Source organism: Melospiza melodia, chromosome 5, assembly GCF_035770615.1.
Source record: "Melospiza melodia melodia isolate bMelMel2 chromosome 5, bMelMel2.pri, whole genome shotgun sequence".
Taxonomy (NCBI): domain Eukaryota; kingdom Metazoa; phylum Chordata; class Aves; order Passeriformes; family Passerellidae; genus Melospiza; species Melospiza melodia.
The window spans coordinates 74,403,133-74,428,928 of NC_086198.1; the positions used below are offsets into that span (position 1 = coordinate 74,403,133).

Sequence of the window (25,796 nt, forward strand, 5' to 3'; positions counted from 1 at the left end):
TGGGCTTCTGGCAGTTATCAAAATTGGTGCAACTGGCAAAACAGGGGTGAGCAAAACAAACAAAACTGAATATAATTTCTTTACAAATTAAAAAAAGTCTGAAATCCTTCTGTCCTTCTAATCAATATCCAACTCAAATCAAGAAAGGAAGAAAACTCCATGTGTATCCTCACCACAACTAAGGTTATTTCTGACATAACATTTTTGACAGCTGACCCAAATGTGTGTCAAAATCTCCCTCCCCTCAAAATGTATTTTGATGCTTTCACAAAGGAAGGTAGTGGGGGGAAGTCAACCTATGAATGCTTTTGGTTGACATGATGTGTAAGCTTTATCTGCAGCAGAGTAAAACACCATCTCTTACTCTGACAACAGAGCTGACAGACTTCCAAAGCAAACAGCCAGCCACACAGCCCTTCCTCCTAGGGCTGCTGGTGGGCGGCACAGGGACAGATGATGTTTTTAATTGGAAGAATCTTACTTGAAAATTAAACTTACAAAGGCCCCAGGGGAACTGGAGCGAAGAAGCTGATCGGCTTTATCCAGCATTCTGCCTGATTGGTACAAAATTCTGATTTGCTTGTGGATGAGCACATTTGCTGCTTTGTCATATAGTAACAGATTTCAGCTGCCTCAGGTCAGCTCCCAGGAGAGCAGGATGGGAAAGTAATGACTAAACATCCCATGAAAACTACTCTGACTTTCACTTAAAAGAGCAGTTAGTTCACCAGTTTTCATCCTTCTCTGCTGACACAGGAAAAAAAACAGAAGAAAAAATGCTGATGGAATTATAACAAACTACAATAAATAATTTTTATATGATTCCATATTTCATAAACAAATCCACATCAGCTGCATGAACTGTTTGCATACGAAAAAATATGCTTTAGTCTCAATTGGTCAGCCCTCAATGACTGTATGTCAAGCAGAAATGTTGCTTTCTCAGAATGATAAACTGTAGGTTATATTCCAGTGGGACATACCCTAATCTGAAATTCCAAAACATATTACCGGTTCAGGTTCTGGGTAAGTAACAACAGTTTTAAAGACAGGCCCCTTGTACATAATTGTCTAAAACTCCAAAGCACTTCTACGAATTTTCTTTTCCATGACTTGCATTTGAGGAGATTAGAAGCTATAAAAAGCTCCACAGAAACAAAACCAGCATGAAACATTTAGTGCCAACCATCCAAATTTCCATGACAACGGCTTCAGTGAGCTACCTCATTGGTACTACAGCAGCAGACCAATAGTTCAGTAAATATAGTGAGGCAACTGTTAAGATCTGGTAAAAGTGAGACATTTGGCTATATAGCTCCTTGAAATAAACACATAAATTCCCCAAAACGGTTCATTGAAAAAGAAAGAAGTTGTTCAGTTTAGCTCAGCTTTGCCATTTTCAGTAGCACGGGGTGTGCCTGCGCAACTATGCATAAGCAGCCTGTTTTCCCCAAACCTGCAATTTCACACAATATCTGTACCTGAAAATCCTGTTTGGTAGCTGCATATCAAAGGTTTTCCCTGGAAAAAAACCCCATTTTTTGATTACAGTGATGGTGCTGCAAAAGTATAAAGAGAAACATTACATGTCCAAAGCTAGCAACTTTTTGAGTTGGAAAGAAGCTTCCAGATACTCCAGAATAATGTTTAGTTTGGTTTTAAAATGTGACCATCAACATGTGTGCTTACATACACAGTGCCCTGAGAATGGAAGGCAACAAATGTTTTTATACTCTCTTCACAGTTCTTCAGTTAGTTACAGACAGAAGTCTAAGGCACAGAAATTCCAGATAACCTCTTCAGGCCTGATATTTTCACTAAGCACTAGCCAAAAGGTCTATATCTCAATAAAGCAAAAATTCCCTGATGGGCCCCTAATTCCTACATCAGAGCTATCCATTGTGCCACTGTGTGTCCACACAGCCACACAGCCAAAGCCACGTGTATGCTGTTTGTCCAGCTTCTCTAATTGGACTCTCAAGTATAATCTGGTGTGATTATTTAACTATTTTATTTTGAACCAGGAATGTGTTTGAGAGTGGATTCTCCCATTCCACTTCTTGTGTGACAGACGACATTATGGGGATGTCTCAAAACACCAGAACTGTCACCCATTTACACAGAACTAAACCTTCATTTTGTGATACATTTCACTGCAAACAGGCATTTGGTTCAGAGCACCAAATTAGGGCCAATTCAAAGTGAAAGTCACTTCCCAGAGTGAGGCACAGAACCCATCCTCAGCAGCAGCAGCCCCCCCTTGAACAACATGTTGCTATACAGCACTTACTGACATACATGCAACCTACAGGGGATTTCATCCAGGCTAAGAACTGCAGCTTTTGTGCACCTGGCCAGCCAATCCAGGAATACTGGCCTGGCCTTTTGGGAACTTGAAAGCACAAGGGAAAAGAGGCAGCAGAAACCTGTTGTTATGCACTAGTCCACTGAAACAGGTCCACTGAAAAGGTGCCTGAACCTCCCTGTTGCTTCTCAGCAAGAAAACGCATGGTTTTCAGAAAGATTTTACTTTAAAAAATGGATACTAAGCAAGTTTGTAGATGACAGAAAACTGGGAGGAGCTGTGACCCTCTCAAAGGCGAGGAGGCCCTGCAGAGCAAGCTCAATAAACTAGGAGACTGGGCAATCACCAAATATAGAAGTTTAACAAGGGAAAGTGCCAGATGCTGCACCTGGAATGGGGCAAACCTGGATGTACAGACAGACAGGGGAATGAGATGCTGGACAGCAGTGCCATGGAAAAGGATCTGCGGGTCCTGGTCCATGACAAGTTGAACATGAGCCAGCAGTGCCCTGGGAGGCAGGAGGGGCAACCCTGTCCTGGGGGGCATCAGGCACAGCATGGCCAGCCAGGCAAGGGAGGGGACTGTCCTGCTCTGCTCTGGGCTGGGGCAGCCTCACCTCGAGTGCTGGGGACAGTTTTGGGTGCCACAGTATAATAAGGGTACAAAGCTGTTAGAATGTGCACAAAGGAGAGCGATGAGGATGGTGAAGGGCCTTGAGGGGAAGCCGTACGAGGAGTGGCTGAGGGCACTCGGCTGATTCAGCCTCAAGAAAAGAAGGCTGAGGAGAGACCTCATTGCAGTCTACAGCTTCCTCCTGAGGGGAAGAGGAGGGGCAGACACTGATCTCTTCTTTATGATGACCAGCGACAGGATGTGAAGGAATGGCCTGCAGTTGTGTCAGGGAAGTTTAGGTTGGATATTCAAAAAAGCCCAGAGGGTGGCTGGGCACTGAACAGGCTCTTCAGGGAAGTGGTCACAGCACCAAGCCTGACAGAGTTCCAGAAGCATTTGGATGATGCACGTGGTGTGATTCTTGGGGGTGCCTTGTGCAGGGCCAGGAAGTTGGGCTTCATCCTAGTGGCTCCCTTCCAACTCAGCTTATTCTGTGAAAACACTCCTATTAAAATTCTATATTTATGCATTATTGCATCTCATGATTTGTTATTGTAACTTGATTTAAAAGCAAGAATAACTGAAAGCAATTCAAATACAATTCAGTAGAGTTAACTCAGTGACAAAACCAATACACAGTAGTTAAAGTCATTCCTCTGCCTCAGCTTCTGCTCTTTAAGTTCTGGCTGCTTTTCCCAGCTTTGCTACCTCACTTCCCCATACAAATTAGTAAGCATCTCTTGACATATTTTGTGTATCTTAACTGATATGTAAAATACTACCAAAACAGAGTCTGAGAATGTTTTTCCTCTGAGTCATTACCATCCATAAGTATTTCAGCTTGAACAGTAGAGCTGTAAAAGGCTTCTAATTAAAAAAAAAAAAAAGCCAAGCTGTAATTCTATTAATTAAATAATAATTTAATAAGTCCATTGAGGATTTACTTGTTAAGTCATTAGTCAACCTCTGTACACCATACACAACTCAGCTCCTTCAAATTTAAAATAAAATGGTTCAGAAGACTTCTTAGAAGTATTTAAAGCTTTTATTAGATAGCCCAGTAAAAAATTCCAACAACTCCTTAAAGGAGAAGTTTCTCAGAAATGCTGCAGCTTCTACATGCAGGACGATGGGAAGTTAGGAACCATAAAGGTTCCTTTACCTGACTTTTCCCTAAGGATATTTCTATTTAAGGGACCCAGAATGGAACTGGTGCTTTGGTGTTCTCATGAATTTTCCTCTAGTACACATAGAAGACTGCTTCATTACAGTAGCCTTTCAAAAAAAAGGCTATGATGTGAAACAGTATTTTAAATCATCAATTGTAAGGCAAATAAAGTTAAAATGCAGTGCTGCAGACAAATGTATATATGGGAAAAAAATCCAAACAAAATCGTAGTTGTATTATCTATCTTTGATACAACCTGGGGTTTTCCCTAATCCTGCAGGATTTACTAGTAGTTTTGCTACTGGTTGGCTCAGAACATGTTAACCACATGAAGACAGCTAGCACCAACTTCCAGAGTGCCCGTCAGCAAAGAAAAACAAATGCTGTTTGACTAGAGGCTAAAAGTTCTGTTTTGAATTGCAGAGGACAGAACCTGTACAAAAGAGCAAGCTCAGCTACCTTGTCAGGCTTGGCTTGTTAAATCTGAAGGTCAACATGAACCTGAAAGAAGATACTCATGAGAAATTAATTCAGAAAGGCATAAATGATTCAAGAGAAAAACCTTGCTAAACTGCAATCTACATGGCCAGGAATTTCTCTGTGAAAAGCTCTGCTCCTTACTAAGCACCCCTAATGTAGCTGACAAATGCAGAGGACACTGCCCTGCTACACCTGTGCAGCCACACAAACGCCATGTTAGCAACCATATTCCAGCCTCTCCCATCAAATGGGGAACACCTAAGCAGAGCAGGTGCAATTCGAGCCTGGCAGGCAGAAAAGGAACGGGAAGGATGAAGAATAAAAGCAAATAGTTCCAAAGAGAACTTAAGTGCTGAGTAAGTGAGGGGTTTCACCACAGGGCTGACTTCATTTCCAATGCTGAGCGCATATTCCTCAGTCATCAGCCGGGCCCCGCGGGGGCGGGCGGGAGTGACTGGCATACAGAGAGCAGAGCATTTCAACTGCTCCGTGTTTGGTGATAATCAGCGTTTATCTGAAAGCTGTCAATGGGCAACAACATTTTACCCCAACAGAAACTGACCTGGAGAATCACACTGAGCAGAAATGTAGTGTTCTCTGACAAGGGCATTGTGCAAGCTTGGGCACCAAAACACAGTTCTGGCAGAAATCTGCACTTTCTCTTTGCTCCACTGCTGGCACCCAGCCTGGGAGACAAGCGAGGGTCTGTCCTTTCAGCCCTACCCACAGCGTCAATGGCTTCAAGGAGATTCTTCCACAAGCAAAACTGTGGCTTTTGAGCCTTCCCCCCTCAGCAATTCCCAATTCTTCCCTGGCACTAGCTCTCATTAACTACTTGATTCTTGATACAGTATGCAAGTATTCAAATTCCTTTACAATTAGGGTTATCGGGGATAAATGCACTAGCACAAACAGGAGTTGCACCCCACAGAATACCACTGCCACTTATTCACCTACCCAAATAATTTATCATAAGTAAGATGAGCTTAAAAGTAAGACAGGTTTAACAAATGTTTAAGTTTTTTTGGCTCTAGACTGTTTTAAAATGGCTGGTTATGAGGGCTCCTTAAGAGACCAAAACTTTTATTTGTCTGGCTAAAATGTAAATCATTCACTGAGGGATTAAAGATGACCAAGGTGCTCAACTTTGCTGGAAGCTGTGGGGAATAAAAGAAAGAGGCATGTAAGTTAAAATGGAGCAAAACATCCTCATAAGTGAGTGTGATACACCCTAGAACAGACCAGCAAAAAAAGCCAAAATCATCCTTTCAGAACACTCTTAAAAAGGACAAAAAAAAAAAAAAAAAAAAAAAAGCAGGAGGGGGTTACTTGGCCATCATGATTTTTAGCCTCTCATTCCTATTCATTCCTTTGCAGAAGGCAAATTCATTTCTTTTGTAGCTTCTGACCTAAACTAAGAAGTATATCATTACTCCCATGCATGCTCCTCCAGAGGTCTACTAGGCACTCTGTTACACAAAGAATAGGAATAGTAGGAATGATGGCAAAACAGCAGCAAAATCAATTCTAACACAGAATAAAAAGCTGTATTAGTATTACAAGAAATATAACTGGCATGGTCCAATATTATTATGATTACTTTTTCAGTAATGTTTCATGGCACAAGCCAAGTAACCACATCTTGCTGCACTGAATAGGACAGAAACTTTCTTTGTTGATAGCTTGAGAGCTTCCCAAACTGTGGAAGGCTCACAGGCCCTTCTGAGTCAGAAATCCTTGAAAAAAACCCAAACCAAACTAAAACTTACTTCTTGTTTTGCTGTTGGAATTTCAGAGCATCTACTGTGAATACACCCTAAAATCTGATTTTCATAGGAGAAGGAATCCAAACAATTGGCTTTCTCAACTCAAGGTCCAAGAGTAGCCAATCCAGCTGGGGACAGCTACACTGTAAACCCATCCTTTTCTTCCAGTGCTGGTGGCAATAAGTGAGGCTCAAGCTCCAGCACCAAACTCTATCACTTGCAGCTCCCCTCAGGAAGGAGCTTCGCTTAATAATTATAGAAGAAACCTTGAATTAAATTGTGTAACTTTGCTTTGCATTCTATCTTAGTTATTTTCTTTACTGGTTCCTTGTTGGTTTATAATCCTTCAGACAAAATAAATTTAACACAGCTATTAAATTATATACAGTGGGGTTTTTTTTGTAACTTGACAGACAAACTATATATATTTCATAGCTAGCTGAGAATCTGAGGACACATTTACTCAAATTTTCAATACAGTTTCTTGCACTAAGAACTGTTTCAATTTCTTCAGCAATCAGTTCTCTAATTCTGTAAAGCTGCTTCTGAATAGAAACTTGCATTATAAAATTAAGCAATTTGTAAAGAACTAAGACAAATCTCTTTTTTCACTAAAGCTGTATTAAATATTATAGAAACAGAAATAAAATTATTTGTAACACTTGTCACTGTATTATTACCTCCTACTAATGAATTAATAATGTGTCAGCTTGCCACTAAAACTCTGCATGTGTTTTTTGTGACATTTTTCAAGCCCACAAAGATTACTTTTAGTAACAGTTACTTCAGTAATCTAAACGGAATATGAATAGTCTTCGTGTATCTACCAAAGCACAAAACTGTATTTTCTACTCAGAGCAGTGCAAACATAGTTTACACTTCCAAGAGACTCTGCTTTCAGGTGCTTAGTCACAGGTTTCCTTTGAGTCAGTTGTCTGACTTTGTATCAAACCATGCAGGAAAAACAGGTATAACTATTCTTTTTTATTTAAATAATTGTATGATAGTAAAACAAGTAAGTTCTTTAGAATTCATTACCCACAGAGCCATCACACAGGGCCAGCAGCCAGCATCCATATGGCCAATGGGGGCAATGTCAATCCACATGTGACTCAAGTGGGGCTTTATCCTCCAGGCCAGAATGGACCCATGGCTGAGCCTGGCAGCACTGCAAAACTCAGCCCTGAAGGAGCCTGTGTGTCGGTAAGAGACAAGCTGGGTGCAACTGCAGATAAAAATGTGTAAACAAGATACATTAAAAGGTAATGTTTATACAAACACCAGGGAAGTCAATTTCATAGCACATGGGAGTAAATTGCTTCACATGTAAATATATGCAGGCCTGGTGACTTACTTAAGTGGAAGGTCACTCATTTTTAAGTAAGAGATGCAAGGGGACAGCTTTCCTTTGAGGGGGGGCAGTTTCCTCCTCCTACAGTCCATCCCTGTTCTTGAATGGGCCACCATCTTATAAATACTGGAAAGGCTTGCATTTGTGTTGAAAGCCCACAATAGCTTGTAGGAGCAATAGCTCCTACAACTGATCAGATTTTGGCAGGCAGGGAAGTTTTGTCTATTAAAGAGCCTGATTTTATGTTTCTATCAAGGCAGTACACTCACTGCCTTGCTTTCCCTCCCAAAGTAGTGCTGACAATTAATGGCCATCAAAAGAATAAAACTAAGTAGTTGTGAAGGACCAGCACTGAAATAATTAGTTTTGAAAGCACAGAAAGTACTCCTAAAAGCACTCTGAAGTGCGTTGGTGCAAGAGATTGTTTCTCTAAAAGCACAGCGAGCTCCGTGTGCTGCAAGTTCTGACCTCCTCCGACCACACCTGCTCTCTGACCAGCTGCCTTGCCCAGCTGGCAAGTGAACAGGGAGGGAAGGAAATGAGCCATGCCTTGGGGGCATCCTTGAAGCACGAACTCAATGGCATCACCCGTCCTTGCCAGCAGCCACCTGTACAGGAGACCAGCACATTAAAAGAGCCGGGACGGGGATCGGCCGGTGTCACTCCTGCAGGCTGCACGGGATCCGGGTGTGAGGTTCTGCACGGGACAGAGCCTGAGGAGCGACAGGAGAGGTCACTACAGGTGCTCCACCCAACACGTCTTCACCCCGAGGAAAAAGGCAAGTGGAAAGACAGAAGGATACATTTCCATTTTTCAGGGTGTGTCTAAAAGTCAGCAGAATCTTTTCAAAACAGAATAGAGCAAATCCTTCTATCTGAGAATCTGAACAAAGGCAACAGTCACAGATCAAGCACTTTCCTCTTAGTATCTTCTGAGGGTAGGTATTTCACCTGTTAAATATTCAGGAAGAGTGATGCAGAAGTAATTAAGCAACTGACCACTTACACCTGACAACAGAGAAGGGAGAATCAGGTTTTGTGTTGTCTGCCTAGCAGCCTACACTGTCTGCTGAATTTCAAGATATACGTTTTTTCCCCCAGCTAATTTATTCAAGGGACCTACAATTCTTGACTGCCGTACAGCTGTTTCACACACTTGTCCTTTTCTACATGTTGAACTGTGCCTTGAGACAGAATATCATTCGCAGCTCCTTCATAATGACAGTTACTTTCGAATTTTTTTAAACACCAGCTCAAAACTATATTCTAGAGATCTTTAACCATCTTTACTGCTTTGCATCCATATGTAATTTCAGTTACAGTGGAAAACTCTACTGAAGCCCTAGACACACAGATGAAGAAGGCAGCACGACACATGCATTGTCATAGTAAAACATGTTAGTGTCCCACTAAAATCCAACTTATTGTTCTTCATAAACTCAGAGCATGACAAAAACCATGGAAAAAAAAAAAAAAAGACTCCAAAACAAACAGTGGGAGCGCTGTTACACATTCCCCAGAGTGCAAAAGTAGCGTTAGACTTCAAAAGGCACTAAGATCGGGCCTGCCGAGCAGTTTTAATTTCAGCTCTCCCCTTCTGCAGATCCGCAGCAACGTAGAACAAGTCTGCAGCTTCGCTTTTAACCCCTAAACCCAAGCCATGTCAGACAGCAGGTTGACTTTACTTTGAGCGCTCCTCCTTTTCCCTGGCTGAACAATACAGCAGGGCTCCGCTCCCTTCCCGGGGTGACTGACTTGCCTGGAATTACACGCGAACATCTGCAAGCCCTAAGGCTGGACTTTACTTCCCGAGCGCGGAGGGCGGCGGGCGCCGCGCCGCCTACCTTGGCCACCCAGCTGAACAATGGTGACATCCTAGGGGCTCCGGCGCGGCGATCCCCGGCTCCGGCCGCTCCTCTGCGCCTCTCCCGCCCGCCGCTCCCGCCGTCTCATGCGCCGGGAGGGCCGGGCCCGCGCGGATCCCGAGCTGTCCCCGCCGGAGCCCTGCGCGCCGGGACACTGCCCGTGGCGGCGCCGGCTGAGCCGCGGGGCTGCGGGGCGGGAAGGGAAGGGAAAGGAAGGGCCGCGGCCGCGTCCCGCCCCCGCCGCGCTCCGCCTCCGGAGGGGCTCCCCGCGCCCGGGCCGCGGCCGCCCGATCCCGGCGGCGGGAAGGGAGCGGGCTCGGCGAGGGAGCGAGCGGGCTCGCCCTGCGGCAGCGCGCCCGGCAACGCAGGCAACCGCCGGCCGCCACCGCGCGCTGCCCGGCCGCGCAGTGCAGCGCTGACCGCGGGATTCCTAATTATAACTTTCCGGGAACATCCCGACATCGAAGCCATTCCTGAAATTAAAGGATCGAGCGAAAAAGCATCTGTTTGAAACCACTGTGAAATGTTACACTTCCAGTCTGTCTTGCCATTCGTGTTAGCTAATGGCATTTGACATCACACGCTAGCACTCAACTTCCAGAAATCAGACTGTCGTGGAAGGCCAGGCAGTAGTGTACATGTTCCCCGCAGGTCCAGGGGGATGTTACTTGTCACTCAGCCAGGAATGCTCATTCCCGTCGTTGCTCCGGCTGAGCTGGCTGTGAATATCCTCCTCTCCTACTCAGTGGCTGTAGGGCTGCCCAAGACAACTATTTTTCCTGAGTTTGGAGGAAGGGCACAGAACCAGAAAAGGAAAAAAGGCTTGGAGTTCACAGGAAATAATCCACTAGGCTCAAAACAAAAAGCCCTTTATTTTCCACCACCTCAGAAACAACACGAAGAACTAGATTTGCACAATCATAACAGAAAAGCATAGGGGTCTGCTATGCACTTCTCAATAAAATTCAACTGGTCAAAGTTAGATGATGAAGTGCCAAATTCAACTCTTCTTTTTGCCCAAAGACACTCTCCCTGAGACAGCTACCCCACTGTGAGAGTGCCCTGCACATGCTTGCACTTGCACACTTATGGCCAATGGAATGATCTCCAGGTCAGAGCTGACACTGCTCCAGTTGTTTGAGTTATTAAATGAAAACAGGAGGAGAAGAGTGACATCCATGCATGTGGGCTGGGGAGAAGCAGACCAATCTCACATCTCTCTGAGGCAGAAAATGGGTAGTTTTGGCCCCTGCCCTGGACTGCATGACCCTGCAGCCCTGGGTTTGGTTCATGCAAGGCAAACAAGGGAGCAGCAGCCAGAGAGCTCTGTCACCTCCTAACTCGTGCTGGTGAGCGCCCGAGCACGGCTGCATCTCTGCAATGGGCCACAGACAGATGAGGGGGCAACACAAAGGCAATTCAGTTTCTGAAATGAAAACCTTAGCAAATGCATTTCAGATCTTCATAAAAGGAGAATGGAGTTCCATTTTCTAATACTACTACACATTAGAGATAATTCACAAGGATGGCCAATGGATCTCTCTGTGATTATGATAGTGGCCATGGACATTTTGATTGTACAGATGCTCTTAGCCATAAGCCAAATAAGTCACTAAATATGACTGACTCCCTTCTGGCAGCAGTCTCTAAAGGCTTACTGGCATGATAGAGGGAGAAATTTTCACTGCTGCTACTACTGTTCATGATGTACAGAGCACAAACATGAAAAAATAACATCTGTTCTCAGGGCCTTAAACTCAGAACCTGACAAGAACTCTACTTTTATTTCATAAAGTAACTGAGGGCATGAGCAAGCAAGGCAGAATGCTCCTCCTCATTATGTGCTGCTCATAGTTGTACAGCGTAACCGCTATATTTGATGGCAGCATGAGAGTCTCAAGAGTCTCATTTCTCTCATGCTGACTGTGAACAATATTACTTCTAAATAATTATTTCTTCCCCTTTCTCTGAGGAGATCCTGCCAGCTTGGGAGTTTTGCCAGCTCCCCCTTCCTGACTGACATCTTTACACAATTTTAAACTAACAATACATACACCTGCCCAAGAGTCCACATTAAACTGATTTCAGTCAGGATATCTGGCTTCTCACCCTGTCTGCAACTGGCTCAAACAGCCATCTCCAGTGTGTCACTTCCATACTACTTAACTTTGAAACCTGTTGCATGTAGTTGTTATAGTCACATTTGTATTTCAAATGCACCCTGAAAACTTCTACATGCTTCTGTAGGATTGGGTAGAAGAGTGATCTTGTGGTGAAGATACTGAATTAGGAGATAATGAATGAATTCCAGTTTCTGCTGTTAACACGACTTTCAGGCATGCTACATAACTGCTCTCTCTGCTTTAATTAATCTGTTAAAAAAAAAGATGATAGATGCTGGCCTTGAAGGAAGGAGAAGTGGGCACACTTTGGCATTTGGGAAACAGCTGGAAGTGAGGCTTAAGTGTTCAGCTATAAAAACATTTAGTAATGCATTAAATTCTTCTGTGTAAATGAAAAGGTCACTCTGTTGCTTACCTTCCAAAAAAGATGCATTTAGAAATGTAGTGGGAACAATACTGAGTTCATTTTTCAGAATGCTCAAATTTCTAAAAAGAGAACTTCTGTATTTTAGTATTTTAAGTTTGGCTTGTGTAGATAACTGTCTCTCCAAAAACACTACATACCCATTTTGGGGAAATGGAAAAATTCAGGGTCAGGGAATAACATCTGTATTGCATAAATAGTAAGTAGCACTTGACACCATCTTATCCAAGTCTATGATCTCTTAAAAATCAAAACAAACCCCTCAGTCCTATAAGCTGTTTCATGTTATTATGGAAAATATTAGCAAGATATTTGTGGCTGTTTTTAAAACAGCACCAATTAAAATACTTCAAAGACACAACTTAGAGCTTCCATCATCAGAAAGGTGATCTTTCTGTTCTACAGATGTCCTGCATAAATTTACACAAATACCCCCATGATTTTTTCTCCAACAAAGTTTTCTCCATTTAAAGAAGCCATCTGGAGAATGAAAGAGATATAAAAAGAGAAGGGAGACATAAGGAAATATTAAGAAAGGAAGATGCAGCTGACCTTTCAACTCAAAAGAGGAGTATTCCGGAACTAATTTTCCTCTGATTTCAGTTTCTCTAGGTTTAATGACCACAAATATCTTTGTGAATCTTCCCAGTGTGTCATCACTGAATGATGTCTCACAAGAACTTGCATTAAGGGTATAGCCTCAACTGTGGTATCTGAGAACTGGCCTCTCCCTGTTGCTCTAGTGTTACCACTAGTGGAGATTTTAAAGCAGATCCCATTCCCATTTAAAGTTTTTTCTTCTGAATGGTACTTAAACATACTTTGGCAGTTATTCTTCTCATGAATTATCCCTCTGTCCACATTCACTTGCAACTTTCACTTATCTCCTTCCTTCCTGTACACAAGAAGGTCTTAATACATTCAGGTGGAAAAAATACAAGAAAAAAAGTAGGCCTGCCATTAATTATCACTTTCCAATACTTAGTCTTTGTTTAAAAACACCCACAATTTTTATCCTTTATCACTTATTTCTCACTGTTCTTTAGGATTTCCCTGAGTACTGTCTCATCCTTTCCCGAAAGTTCCAGGTGTGATGGTTTCCACTTTATCAGAGAAAAAAGAGAAGAAGAAAATAACTACTGTGAGAGTACTGTTTGTGATGTGAATTCAAAAATGTAATAATGTTTTGGTTCTTAGATGCAGCTGTAATAAATCATACCAAAACAAAGGTGTCTAAGGAAACACCAGACTTCTATGGCACCTTCCCACAATGCAAGATGCAAAAAATTATTTATCTGAATCCATCAATGGAAAAGAGTAATGAATCCTCTGGATTTCATCCTATGCAAAGACTCAATCAAGCCTAACTCAGTGGCTTCTGAATAGATACTGTGGTAAAGAAAAGAGTAACCTTTCTTACTTCTTTTGGCTAAATGATAAGCAAACATTTTTCTCAATACAAAATGAAATATTAATCATAAAACCAATTACTTCACCAAACCAGATCTCCACCAGCCCCCTGATGAAAGACAACAGCAAGACCCAACACCTAACCACAGGCTAGTAGCAGCTGTCCCTTTGAATTAAAGTGCACAGGAGCCCACTGCCCATGCTAAAGATGAAATCCAGCTTTCACCAAAGCACCTGGGATGACTTTCTTGGTGGTTTCTAGATACTCAGTGGAAACAGAAATTACACAATTTGGATAATCTTCTTAGTACTGTAAGTGAAATTTTCTGGCTATTTGCTAACCAGTAGCAAATATGAAAAATGCTGACATTGGGCTGGTGCCCAGAGATAACTTGCAATTCACTGCCCCTGTGGCAGACAGAAGACAACAGTTCCTCACCAGACTGCTGGGCACTGATTCAGCACCAGAGTCCTCTCCAATCTCTCCTGTAGGTTTAGCTTACATATCATTGTATTTTCCACCACAAGATTTGTAATTGCTAAAATGCTTTGATTCAAGTGATAGTAGGATTCTCACTCAGGAATGGAAAGTCATGTTGGTGATGTCCTCTACCACCACTATCCCTTCTCTCTCCAACAGTGTCAGAGCATAAGAGGGTTACCATGTGCTGAGGCTCAACTGCACCTCAGCAAGGGGACTGAGGGAAAGCAAGATCTGCAAGGGAAAGGTGATCTTACACCTGTAGGAGAGAAGTGTTAGAGCACACGGGCCATGTTGCTCACTCAGCAGACAGTGGAATTGAAGACTTCCTTGGGCAAGTCATATCCTAGAGGCAGGGTTACATCAAGTGGAGTGAGGTCATGAGAGTATTAGAGGATAAAACACCTCATAAGGTTGAAGCAGCTTTCCTGATTGGCTACCATCATCTTCAGATTCTTTCCCATGGATCTGTTTTGGACCAGAAAAGAAATTAGGCATTCTTTTTTTCATTTGAAAAGTTGTATCTAGAGAAAACTGTTTGTGCTTTTTTAAGCCCTGTTAGAAGGCAGTTGTGGGTGACAGCAGATGCTGGGATGATCAGTCAGTTACCTTGAATGGAAAGGATAATTTCTTAATTTGCTCCAGAAAGTTCAGAGTGGAAGGGTTTTCATGAAATCCTTAGTCAAACAAGGAACTGGAGAAAATACTACTCACAGCATGTGGAACCCATCATCCTGTAAAGGTAACCAAGGCTATACATAATCAGCTTAATGGTTACACAATCTAGCTTTGGGTCCATTGGTGCCCATTCATAAACATTAGGGTCATCTGATGCAAAGAGCACACCTGGACTGAAATCATTGTACCACTTCAAACACTTCTGAAAACATTAATAAGCAAACTTTGGATTGGCAAGCTTTATGCTGGATTGAGGATTTTTTTGTCTTCCCACAGACAGCAGAAGAAAGCTTAAAGCTGTCAGGAACTTTGCCATGGGTTCTGACTAATTCCACTTAAGCATAATCATGTCTGCAGTTGACCAAGATGAAATGTACACTGCTGAATGATCTAATTGTAATCAAATTATCAGATCTCTGTAAATGAGTGGAAAAACACTGCCTGAATCAACAGGTAAGTCCAAGCAAGATTTACAAAGATATCTTGTGAGGAGATAATTTTGATCTGAATAGTTGGATGCAGAAAACCCACAAGGACGATGTGGCAAATGCGCAACAGGGGAAACTCAGAGCACAGAGGGAATTGTCACAAAGAGACATCAGAAGTTCCATACATGTATTCTATTTAGTCATGAGGGTTTTCTGGAAGCTGTGAAATGAGTAGGAAGAGCAGAAAACAGGTAGAGCAAACTAGCAAACTGCAGAACCAAATCACAGAGCTCAAAATAAATGGGGTGCTCCCAGTGTGCAATGACAAACACACATGTCAAGCCTTTGAGACAATCAGCTAAGTCTTGACTGCAGCTGAAACAGCTGGAAACCTCCTGTTTTTCCTCCTTGTTGGGCAGTAGCTTTTGGTCTTCCCAGCGTCACCAAGCTGAGGGATAACTTAGCTGAGCTGTCCATGCTGAGGTGGCTCTGGGGAGAGGGCAGCAGTTGCCACAAGGATGGCACACACCTGCACACACACCCTGATACAACTGGATAAACTATAAAATATTATTTATGCAAGACTGTTTATTTTAAAACTCTCCCGGCACTAGGATGCAAAACATGTGAAAATCAAATTGCCATTAATGTCTCCTAGCACTAGACACTTGGCCCTGAAAGGACTTTGCACCCTCTTCTGTCAACTTCCTGCTGCTTCCTTGTGACAAGCACCACGGGTCTCAGGAGAAAAAGAAAACCTCTTAAAGTTTAAAAAACATTTTCAAAATGCACTTAGTTAAAAGTTATACTTAAAGTGATTGTTGATCTTGAAGCTTATATGATTAACTCAGATGGGAAGAAGACAATTCATTTGAAGATAGGTCACATTTCCTTTGTAAAGAAGCATTACCTCACAGTGGAAAAAATCCTTCAAATTACTAAGCACTTCAACTTCCAATAACAGATAAGTGACAGAGTAAAAAATGTCTAAAATATTGAGGAAAACCTATGAACAGAACATGACACCTCTCATTTGACTGGTTAAAATCAAAACATAATTATAATTTTATCAATTCCCCATATGCTATGGGAGACATATATATTATGAATGTCTATTTCCATTACATGGGACTTCATGTTAGCTTAGTTAGTCCATATTTACTGTAGCCCACTAGAACATTCTAGTAATGAGTAATACAAAATAAGGAATAATGTATGCATCATTTTACAGAGTTATAGCCTAGCTCTTTGTTCACATAATTAATTATATATACAAAAATAGTCCCACTGTCCTAGATATATTATTTTGCATACCTCAGTTGCAACAGTAGGAGACATGGGAAGTATATTGAGCTCCACAGAATGGAGAGCCATGGAAAGTAGCCAGTCTTTTCAGTTCTCCACAATTTAGTTACTAAATCTATTTCTAACAGCACTGATTTCTCATTATTTAATTCAGCCACCATCCCCAAAGCCAGTACACAGATTCAAATGGGCTTATATTGTAGTACCCTAAAGCAAACCCCATTTCAGTAAACTGAAAAAACTCCAACAATTAAAATAAAACTTTAGGTGTTAACTATTCTACTGCCAAACCAAAACATTTCTTGGTTTTCCTGGGAATTGCTTAACAATAAGAACTATCAGTTCAGGTTTATCTCTCAGCAAGTGCAGGGTCCAGAACTTACCTAAAGTCTATGGAGCAATATTGCAGTTCACATATGATAAACAGCTGAGTGTAAAAGCTATTTATTTGAGTATTGCCCCCACTAAAATCACAGACCAGCTTGTTACTATATCTTTATGCATCTTAAGCAGAGATAACAAAAAGAGGAAACAAATACCATATTGTCCTGTTCTTTTCCAGAATCAAGCTGAAGAAATTTTAATGTCTGTAAGGTTGCTCTCATACCCCGAGCCTCCCTGCTTGGGTGCTCTTGGACAAAACCCTGGTGTAAGAACTGTAGCAGCCAGCTGAGAACTACTGCAGCCCCTTGCAGTTCATTACGAAGCACACTCAGCTGCCTGCCCAGCCCCTGCTCTGCATCACTTCTCATCACCAGCCTTCCATTTGGTTACAAGCTGCAGCACAGTCCTTCCCTAGGTAGCTCCAGTGTAATGTGAAACTGAGAATACCACTGGAACCTAATAATATAATAATTTGCATGTACAGTAACTTTGTATGGAGCATATAAATCTGCCTTTTTATTAAATTATCTGTGATTTTTACTTTGCTATGTTGTGCTGTTGATTATATTCCTTCTCAGCTGTCCTGAAAGTGGAAAATTTTATCGGCTATGTTCCCTTGCACATGTTTTTAACTGTTTCTAGTCTCTCCCCTTTCTACCCTCTTCTGCAGGCTTATTAACCCATCAAGTGTATTTTTGCCAGTGATGTGGACTCTTTTGCTTTTGTATATTTGGCTAAATCATACTGTCTTTCAATTACAGCAAAAGCCACAAAATGGCAATAAACCATCTTTCAAACCAAGATTCAAACACTGTCTTTACCAATCTGAAAAATCACTTTCCCCATGATACAGCTGGCTTTCCATTCAGAGATTTACAGTTCCAGGTTTCTTTACAAACAACATTCCACATTTAGTTACTTGAAGATAATTCTGTTTTAACTCCTAAAAAACACACTGGAAAACATTTGTGAAATATAACACACAATAGAGAGGCTTTTAAAATACAGCAGCAGGATTTGTCCTTATGGTTCTTTTGTGGTTTTGATAAAGCTACATTGCTTCAAAGGGCTCAGGATACTCTACTGTAAGTCACTGCTGCACATTTCACCCACATGTGCTGACTGCGCTCCCAGCCCTGTGCCAGAACAATGGAAGCCTCTGCGTGCTGAGTCAGCCTTCCAAAAACCACAGATCCACACAGACCCACACAGCCCCTCACCACAGGCTCTGTTAACCATCTTGTCACCAAGAAGGGGAGAGAGCAACAGCATTTCATGTAAGACTCGTCAAATTTGGAAATGTGTACATATTTCCAGGAATAAAGTCTGAAATATTAGTTGACATGCAATACACTATTGAAATACATTAAATACATAACTAATCATGGGTCAGTTTTGCTATTTCCTCCTTTCTGGGTATTCCTAGTAGCAACAGGGAACTCTAGCATTCCAGAAGAAACCTGCACAAAGCTGAATGGATGGGCTAGAAAGTTGAATTCTTCACTGAAGTGATCTGGTAAATTCAGATACCGCTACAACTTGCAAGTCTGAGCTCACATATTTGAATAATTTTTAAGTCTTAACTCACACATCTGAATGTGTTCACTGGTGCAAAGACTCAAATGGATAAGTGAACCTCAGAAGTCATCTGAGCAGGTCTTTTAGAATCATAGAATCAATTTAGGTTGGAAAAGACCTGTAAGATCATCAAGTCCAAGCACTAACTCAGCACTACCATATTCACCACTAAACCATATCTTCAATTGTCACATGTGCACATTTTTGAATGCTTCCAGGGATGGTGATTTTACCACTTCCCTGAGCAGCCTGATCCAATACCTGAGAACCCAATTACTGAGGATTTTTCTTCCTAATATCCAATTTAAACCTTCCCTGGTGCAACTGAAGTCACTTCCTCTCATCCTGTCACTTGCTACCCGGGAAAAGTGGTAGATCCCCACCTTACTACAACCTCCTCTCAGATTGTTGCAAAGAGTGATCCAGTCTCCCCTGAGCCTTCTCCAGGCCAAACAATCGCAGCTCCCTCAGCTGCTCCTCATAAGCTTTGTGTTCTGGGCCTTTCACCAGCCCCCTTGCCCTTCTCTGGCCCAGCCCCTCAATGTCTTTTCAGTTGTGAGGAGCCCAGAACTGAACACAGGACTCAAGGTGTGCCTCACCAGTGCTGAGTCCTGGTTCTGCTGGCCACACTACTTCTGGCACAGGCTAGGATGCCATTGGCCTTCTTGGCCACCTGGGTACACCCTGGCTCATGTTCAGCCAGCTCTGGCCACATTCCAGCCACCTGCCCCCAGTCCATAGCATTGCCTGGGATTGCTGTGACCCAGGTGTAGGATCCAGCACTTTGCCATACTGAACCACTTGCAACTGGTCTTGGCTTATTTATCCAGCCTGTCCAGATGCCATTGCAGAATCTTTGTGCCCTTCAGCGGATCAACATTCCCACTCACTTTGGTCTCATCTGTGAATTTACTGAGGGTGCCCTCGATCCCCTTGTCCAGATCATTGATAAAGATAATTAACAGAACATTTAACGCAGGGTATATTAAATTCTCAAGTGTCCCATTGCTTTCAATTATAATTTATGAGTCGAATGAAGGCTCGTTTTAATCAATCTTTCCAGCTTTTTCTCTTATGCAAAGTGCTGTAATATACAGTCAAACAACAAGAACTTAATAAGAATCAAGTATTACTTTCTCTCACTGTAGATCCACGTCATCCCCATACAAGTGCTTTGAATTTGCTCACAACAAAAGACAAAAACCCGTAAGTCTAATTCAGCGGATGTTTCAAGCTGGCATCAAGACTTCCAGAACAGGCTGACATGCCTGTGCAAATATATGTACCTAAAGTCAGGTCACTGAGGGTTATCTGGCTAAGGAAAATTTGTCACATATCTAGGTTTTATATGACTTGCTGGAAGTACGTTGTCTCAACATGTGCAAAGAGGTTTATCTTGAGACCTTGACCGTTTCTGTTCTGTAACTTAAACAAGAAATGTAATCAGAAATCTGTGTTTTGTTTATTTGAGGTTCCTGGGAAATCTTCTGACTCTTCTAAATCTAGCACGCTTATGGATACTGTATTAAACACAAAAACTGAAAGACAAGAAAAAAAAAAGACAACTGCATTCTAAAGAAAAACTTGAAGCATGTCTTCTACAGTACATGAACTCCCTGCAGAAACCCCACTGAAAAACTTCCTCCCAGTAAAGAGGAAGCCTACATACAGGCAATGCATGCACTCTGAGATGTAAAAGCTATTCATTTGAGAATTGCCCCCACTTAAATCACAGATCAAGTTACTACTATATCTTTATGTGTCTTAAGGATGTATCTTAAGTATGTTAATAACATATATGTAAAGAATATCCAGAAGTCCTGCAAGTTTCTAGAATATAAACTTTTGTCCTTGCACACATAAAAACTTTATTATAGCAAGCTCCTAACATGACCAAGAGCTAATGGTTTCACATCTATCAGGTATTCTGCTGAGGGGAGCTGAAACACCCCAGAACAGTGGCTGATGTCAAATACTAACCAATGTTAGTGAAATTTAACACACAAGAATGGACTCCAGAAACAGCATTATTTCTGTTCCACAGACTTTACATAGTGCTGCTTCTTGTTATGTAGTAAAATGCAAACTCATTCCAATATTTTTAGAGGCATTGCAAAAATATTGAAAAAACACCCCAATGAAAAACAAAAAACCCACTAGGAGAACCCAAACAGAACTTCAGTAGGGCAATTTGGGAAAAAAAGTAAAATGGAAATTACACTACTGAAACTTCCTGACTGAAAACCCACCAGCATCTTTCAACTGATTTCTACCAGTTTTAGATTAAGCCTTCAGTATCTCCACAGTAAGATGAGCAATTCTCCTGCTAGTGGAAAGCAGAAGAGGTGAAAACTGTCACAGCAATCGCAGGATCTTACATTTGCTCGGGACAGCCACTAAGTGGCACTTAAACACCTCATCTTAAACCCTGATGAAGCTGCAAACTTGTGAAGGGATAGGAGGGACAAAAGGAGTTATGTGCTCTGGGGAATAATCCCGTTCAAGAACAATGAAGTTCTCTTCCTGCAATTAGAAAAGCTTCCTACCGGCCTGGCTACCAATGCTACTGTCAGGAACAGTACAGGAGCTGTACAGACCTCCACAGCAGCAGAGATACTGCAGAGAGCTCCTCAGAAGCAAGTGCTTTCTCTTCTAAGTCCCAGTCCTGATTTGGGAATCAGTGCCTCGTTCCAGTGTGTCAGTACCCACTACTGTGTCGCTTTGAAATCTGCAGTAAGTCAGGAAATCTGAAGTGCCTCATTGCTGCTGGACAGCTGGTCCAACAAAGGCAATCCTAACATGATAACTCCTAGAAATGCCTCTGAATTCAGCTGCAGTGAGAGACCTCTGAAGGTACCAACACTATTTGTACTAGGAGATGCACAATAGAACATGGTTTTTGTAGTCTGCAGAAAATTAAAAGTGATGAACGGGGGGCTTTGCTCTTCTTAAAACTTTAGTAAATTATTGCTTCATAGACATATGGCATACTTCTATTTGAAATTTTAACTAAGGAAAGAAACCTAAGTTTTGTAATAGTGGTGTTGAATCAACCATGTTAATCATCCTCAATATATTCTTGTATTTGAATTACAATTTTTCTTGTTTGGTTTTAAAAGTATTTCTGTTTCATTAAAAATCTTTCTAAATGAATTAATTATAGGTATTGGAAACCTTCTTTTTCTACGTGAACAACATAATTGTCATTGAAAAAAATCCAGAGCTAAAACCAAGCTGAATGATATGTTATGTATTATAGGTGCTAACCAAGCAAGTATCTACAAGCATGTTCAAAGTCTTGCTGCAAGTATATCCACTGCCTTCAAAGGACCTAGCCTGAAGTTAAAGTACATACAGAACTCAGCCTCAAAGACTCAGAAATAAGATTTATGTACAATTTGCTTTCTGACTCTCAAAAAACCACCTCCATTTCAGTTAGCCACAGGTTTAGATGCAAATACACCACCAGATATGCAGTGCAAGCTCTGCTTTACACCTTTGTGCTGAACATAGCTTCCAAAAATCTCAAATGAGGAGTTATAAAATCTAGCTTTTATTCCCTCTTCCTGTGCAAGTTCTTCACATTGTAAGTAGAAGCATAGCATATAAGGAACAAAGTAACACAACAAACCACATAATGATTACTAGAAATACAATTTTGAAGCACATTCTGCCTGTGTGAAGCTAGTTTTGTGGGGGTCTTTTAAAGAAGCTTGCACATGAAAAGTGTTCAATTAGTTATGCAGAAGGACCAAACAATCCCATGCAAGAAGAATCATCATCAGTGAAGCAGTTTTTATGACTAGCAATAGATTTCAATTACTGTCACTCTGGAAAAAGTGGGGGGAGGGTGGGAAAGAAAGGGGAAGTCCACATTGACCAGCAGTTTCATACAAAGGACAAACCAAGTATAAGCTGGCATTATCCACTCAATCCTTGTATCAGATCCTCCATGACCAACCTTTAGGGCAAACACACATATCCGTTTAAGCCTGTATTTGTCCAGTCACACAAATCATTCTTTAGGAAAATATTTCCCACAGCCCTTCCCATAACCTGACGTCCACAGAGAGGGTAAAAAAAACAGAAATGGAGAACAACTGTGTCTACACCAGGCAAGGGAAAGCACTGATTTTACGACAATGATTTTCTACCATTATTCACTTTGACACATGACAGGATGGGAGATTGTGCTGCTAAAGTAAATACAGCAGTTATATATGCCTCCTCTGCTTTGGTTTTCTGCTCCACTACAGCCAAAGAGCCCCCATCTGATGACCTTGAGGGCACAGCATAAATGTCAGCCCAGGAAAGGCAAAACTCTAAATGAAAAGCCAACTGCATGGAAACATAAGGAGCTATTTCAGGAAGATGATTTACTCAGTATCAAAATTTATGACTTGGCATCCTCATATTTGAATGTGGATAGCTTGCATTTTAAAATCTGAAAAGAAGAAAATACAACTGCCTGAACATGAATGTCCGTGTTTAAGTAGCTCCAAGTGAGCTAAAGCCCAAGCTTCCCAATGAAACTTGCAAAGCAAATTAAAAAGGAGGTTTTGGTTTTATTAGTCTTGAGGAAAGATAACTGGTATCAACCAGATAGGAGCCAGAACCACTCTTGAGTCTGTCTGTAGAGACTGTACTAACCTACATGACAGATACAGCCTTTGCTTATTCCTGTATTTGACAAAAATTACCTTCTCAGTTTTGCTAACTAAATCACACTGTCCTCAATATGTTATTGTATTGTGCATCACAACAACTAACACTGTTTAAGGTAAGACTGATTTTTAAAATAAAAACTGTTATTTTCAAAGCAGTTTCCCCCCTCTCTACTTTCTGGCTTTAAATTGCATACAACTACCATTGCACCAAGTATCCACAAAATTAATTTAAGAACTTCGCAACTGTGCATACTTTGTATTACTTAAGAGTGTTGAGTAGTTAAACAAAAAATAAAATCCGTCCAATGAGTCTAGATTATGAAAATTTTATAAAAATAAAAACCATCTAGTGAGTCTAGATTAGACTTTCTGGCTTGAGTTCAGAGATCAACAAAACAGCATTCAAACTTCCAAACTTCTTCTAGTCTTAACTTCATTAAGCCTCAGCAGTGGATAACTCAGAAAATACACTGGAGCTCCTTCATCATTAAGTATTTCTTTATATAGTAGTGTGTATGCAGCTTATATTCAATATTGCTACAAATCAAACAATATTTTCTGAACTCTTAATTCTGTATACACAATTTTTATTTCCACACTCCTTCTGTTTCTCAATCAGAACTTTTCCATGGGCACAAGTCTCTCAGTTTGGTTTGGGATTTTTGATGTGCCCATCCCTGTCTGCTTGCTGGGTGTTTGTTTGAAGCGGTAGCACTGATGAGGCTGCAAGGCACTGAGGGACCCATTCACTTCGTTTGTGTCTCGCATCCAGCACCTCCGCAGAAATCAGACTACTACACCATAGCAAGGTGAGCTGGATAACTTTGTTGCTAAATATTTTGTTATTGTTACAAGTTGTGAAGCTGAGGACTTTTAAAATGATTAGTCTTTAGGCAATATTGGATAGTCAGTTTCCCAATTGAAGACCACCCACCCTGTAATGTTTGTCTTTTTAGAGCAAGGCTACTTTGGACTCATTAGGCAACTATGCAGTGATTTCTTCTCACACATGACTAGCATGACAGATTTCAAGGTCAGTGACACTTTCAGAGAATATTCTGAACTGGGAAGGACCCACAAGGATCACCAGGTGCAGCTATTCAGTGAATGGCCCATCTGGGGATTGACTCCACAACCTTGGTGTTACAAGCACTGTGCTCCAAACACGGTGGCTCTGTGTGCAGAGACCAAAGAAGCCTGCAAGTGTCCCTGCACCTCCATCCTCAGTCTTACTTTTAAGATCTATGTCATCCTACAAAGAAAGAACAATAGGTTTCTGCTCCACAGCCCAATCCCTTTGGAGTACTCCTGGTGTGACACTCTCTTTCCCTCACCTGCTTATGAAAGCCTTGTCCCAAAATATTTTATTTATAAAATTATTTCTTTATAAAATTTATGTCTACTTGAAATTTGACAAAAAACATTATGGCGATCTAGCAAGGTGCACCAAATGGGTTTTGGAGAAAAATGAAATTAATTTCTTTTACCTTAGCCCCTAAAGCAGCTCAACACAGAGCTGGACAAACATTAGTGCCAGCACAAGGGAAAACACCAAGGAAGAACATCAAGGGATGGATCAGAAGAGAAAAGAATAACAGAATTGCCTTTTTTTGACAGAGAACAGCTATAAAATCTCCTCAGTGTACCATCACAGATTATACTTGAACTAAAACCCCACAGCAGTTTAAGACTGAGTGAATTGGGGATGTGAGGTCAGGCTCTAGGTGGCTATGCTCTGACTCACACAGTGCACACGAAACTGTTCTGTGATCATGTTAGGATGCTGATTTCATTGAAACTTTATCACATTTCCTTTAGAATATTCAAATTACTCTGAAACATACCACTGAGTGATACCACAGTATAAAGAATAGGGAGAAAGGTGGGAATGTGCAAATCAGCAAACAAAGGATTACAAGGCCACGAAAAGCTGACTAACTTGGTTAAGATGTTAAGAGTGAGCTTCTCTTTGGAGATATGTACAGAAGCTCTTCTCTGTGTGAACAGGAGCTTTTAAAGAAAACTCTTCTACAGATATAGAGGATGCTTAGATATTCATGGCTCCAGTCACCTGTGCTGGACATCATAGGCCACAAATAAGACAAAAAGAGTGGTCAGTAATCAGATGAGAGGCCATCATAAATCCACTAATTATGTTTTTGCCTCAGTTCTACTGTTTTGTATTTCTGCTACAATCTCCACCAGGAAAAGTGAATGAACAGCTTTTCCTTGTTCCTTAATAGCCTTGAACAATAAATAGCTTTGGCATGAACTCTTACCCTAAAATCAAGTGCATGTAACATCACAAGTAGAGCACAGCTACTTTCAGTATTATTCAAGTAGAAAAGTACATGAAAAATGCTATCTGATGCAGTTTACTATACAAGTACTATACTAAGATATGAAATCACAAGAATATATAATTTTTATGTTGCTGCTGCCACAAGAGAGGGAATAGGCAACTCTTTTTGCAAACCTTGTGATTAATTTCATCTTCCTTGATCAGACATTACCTCTGACTATAACTCAGCAGCACTGGTATTGCACAAATTACTTCCTCCATATGGCAATCACAAAAAGTTTAGGGAAATCCCACAATAATTTTTTATAAAATGAGAGTGAACACACGAGCACTTAGCTGATGCAGCACGTCACAAAGTCACTCAAAGATTTGACAAGAGCCCCATAAAGGTTTGGAATAATGCTGCTAGGGACTGGGTCACTGGCCACGGAAGGTCCCTGACAGAATAGCTCACATACATGGATTGTT

The 25,796-nt window shown here is 41.4% G+C and overlaps 1 protein-coding gene across 9 annotated transcripts in view; it reads right to left on the reverse strand.

Annotated features, from left to right (window-relative positions):
- TBC1D1 (TBC1 domain family member 1) overlaps positions 1-25,796 on the reverse strand; it is a 99,897-nt gene that overhangs the window by 60,037 nt on the left and 14,064 nt on the right. Inside the window, exon 1 of one of the 9 annotated variants that reach the window (XM_063157436.1) lies at positions 9,528-9,616. The exons of the other annotated variants lie outside the window; for them this stretch is intronic. Within the exon in view, the coding sequence (XP_063013506.1) occupies positions 9,528-9,557 (30 nt within the window). The 5' untranslated portion in view covers positions 9,558-9,616. Of the gene's footprint in view, positions 1-9,527; positions 9,617-25,796 lie in introns of those variants that run through there. 9 annotated transcript variants of the gene reach the window in all.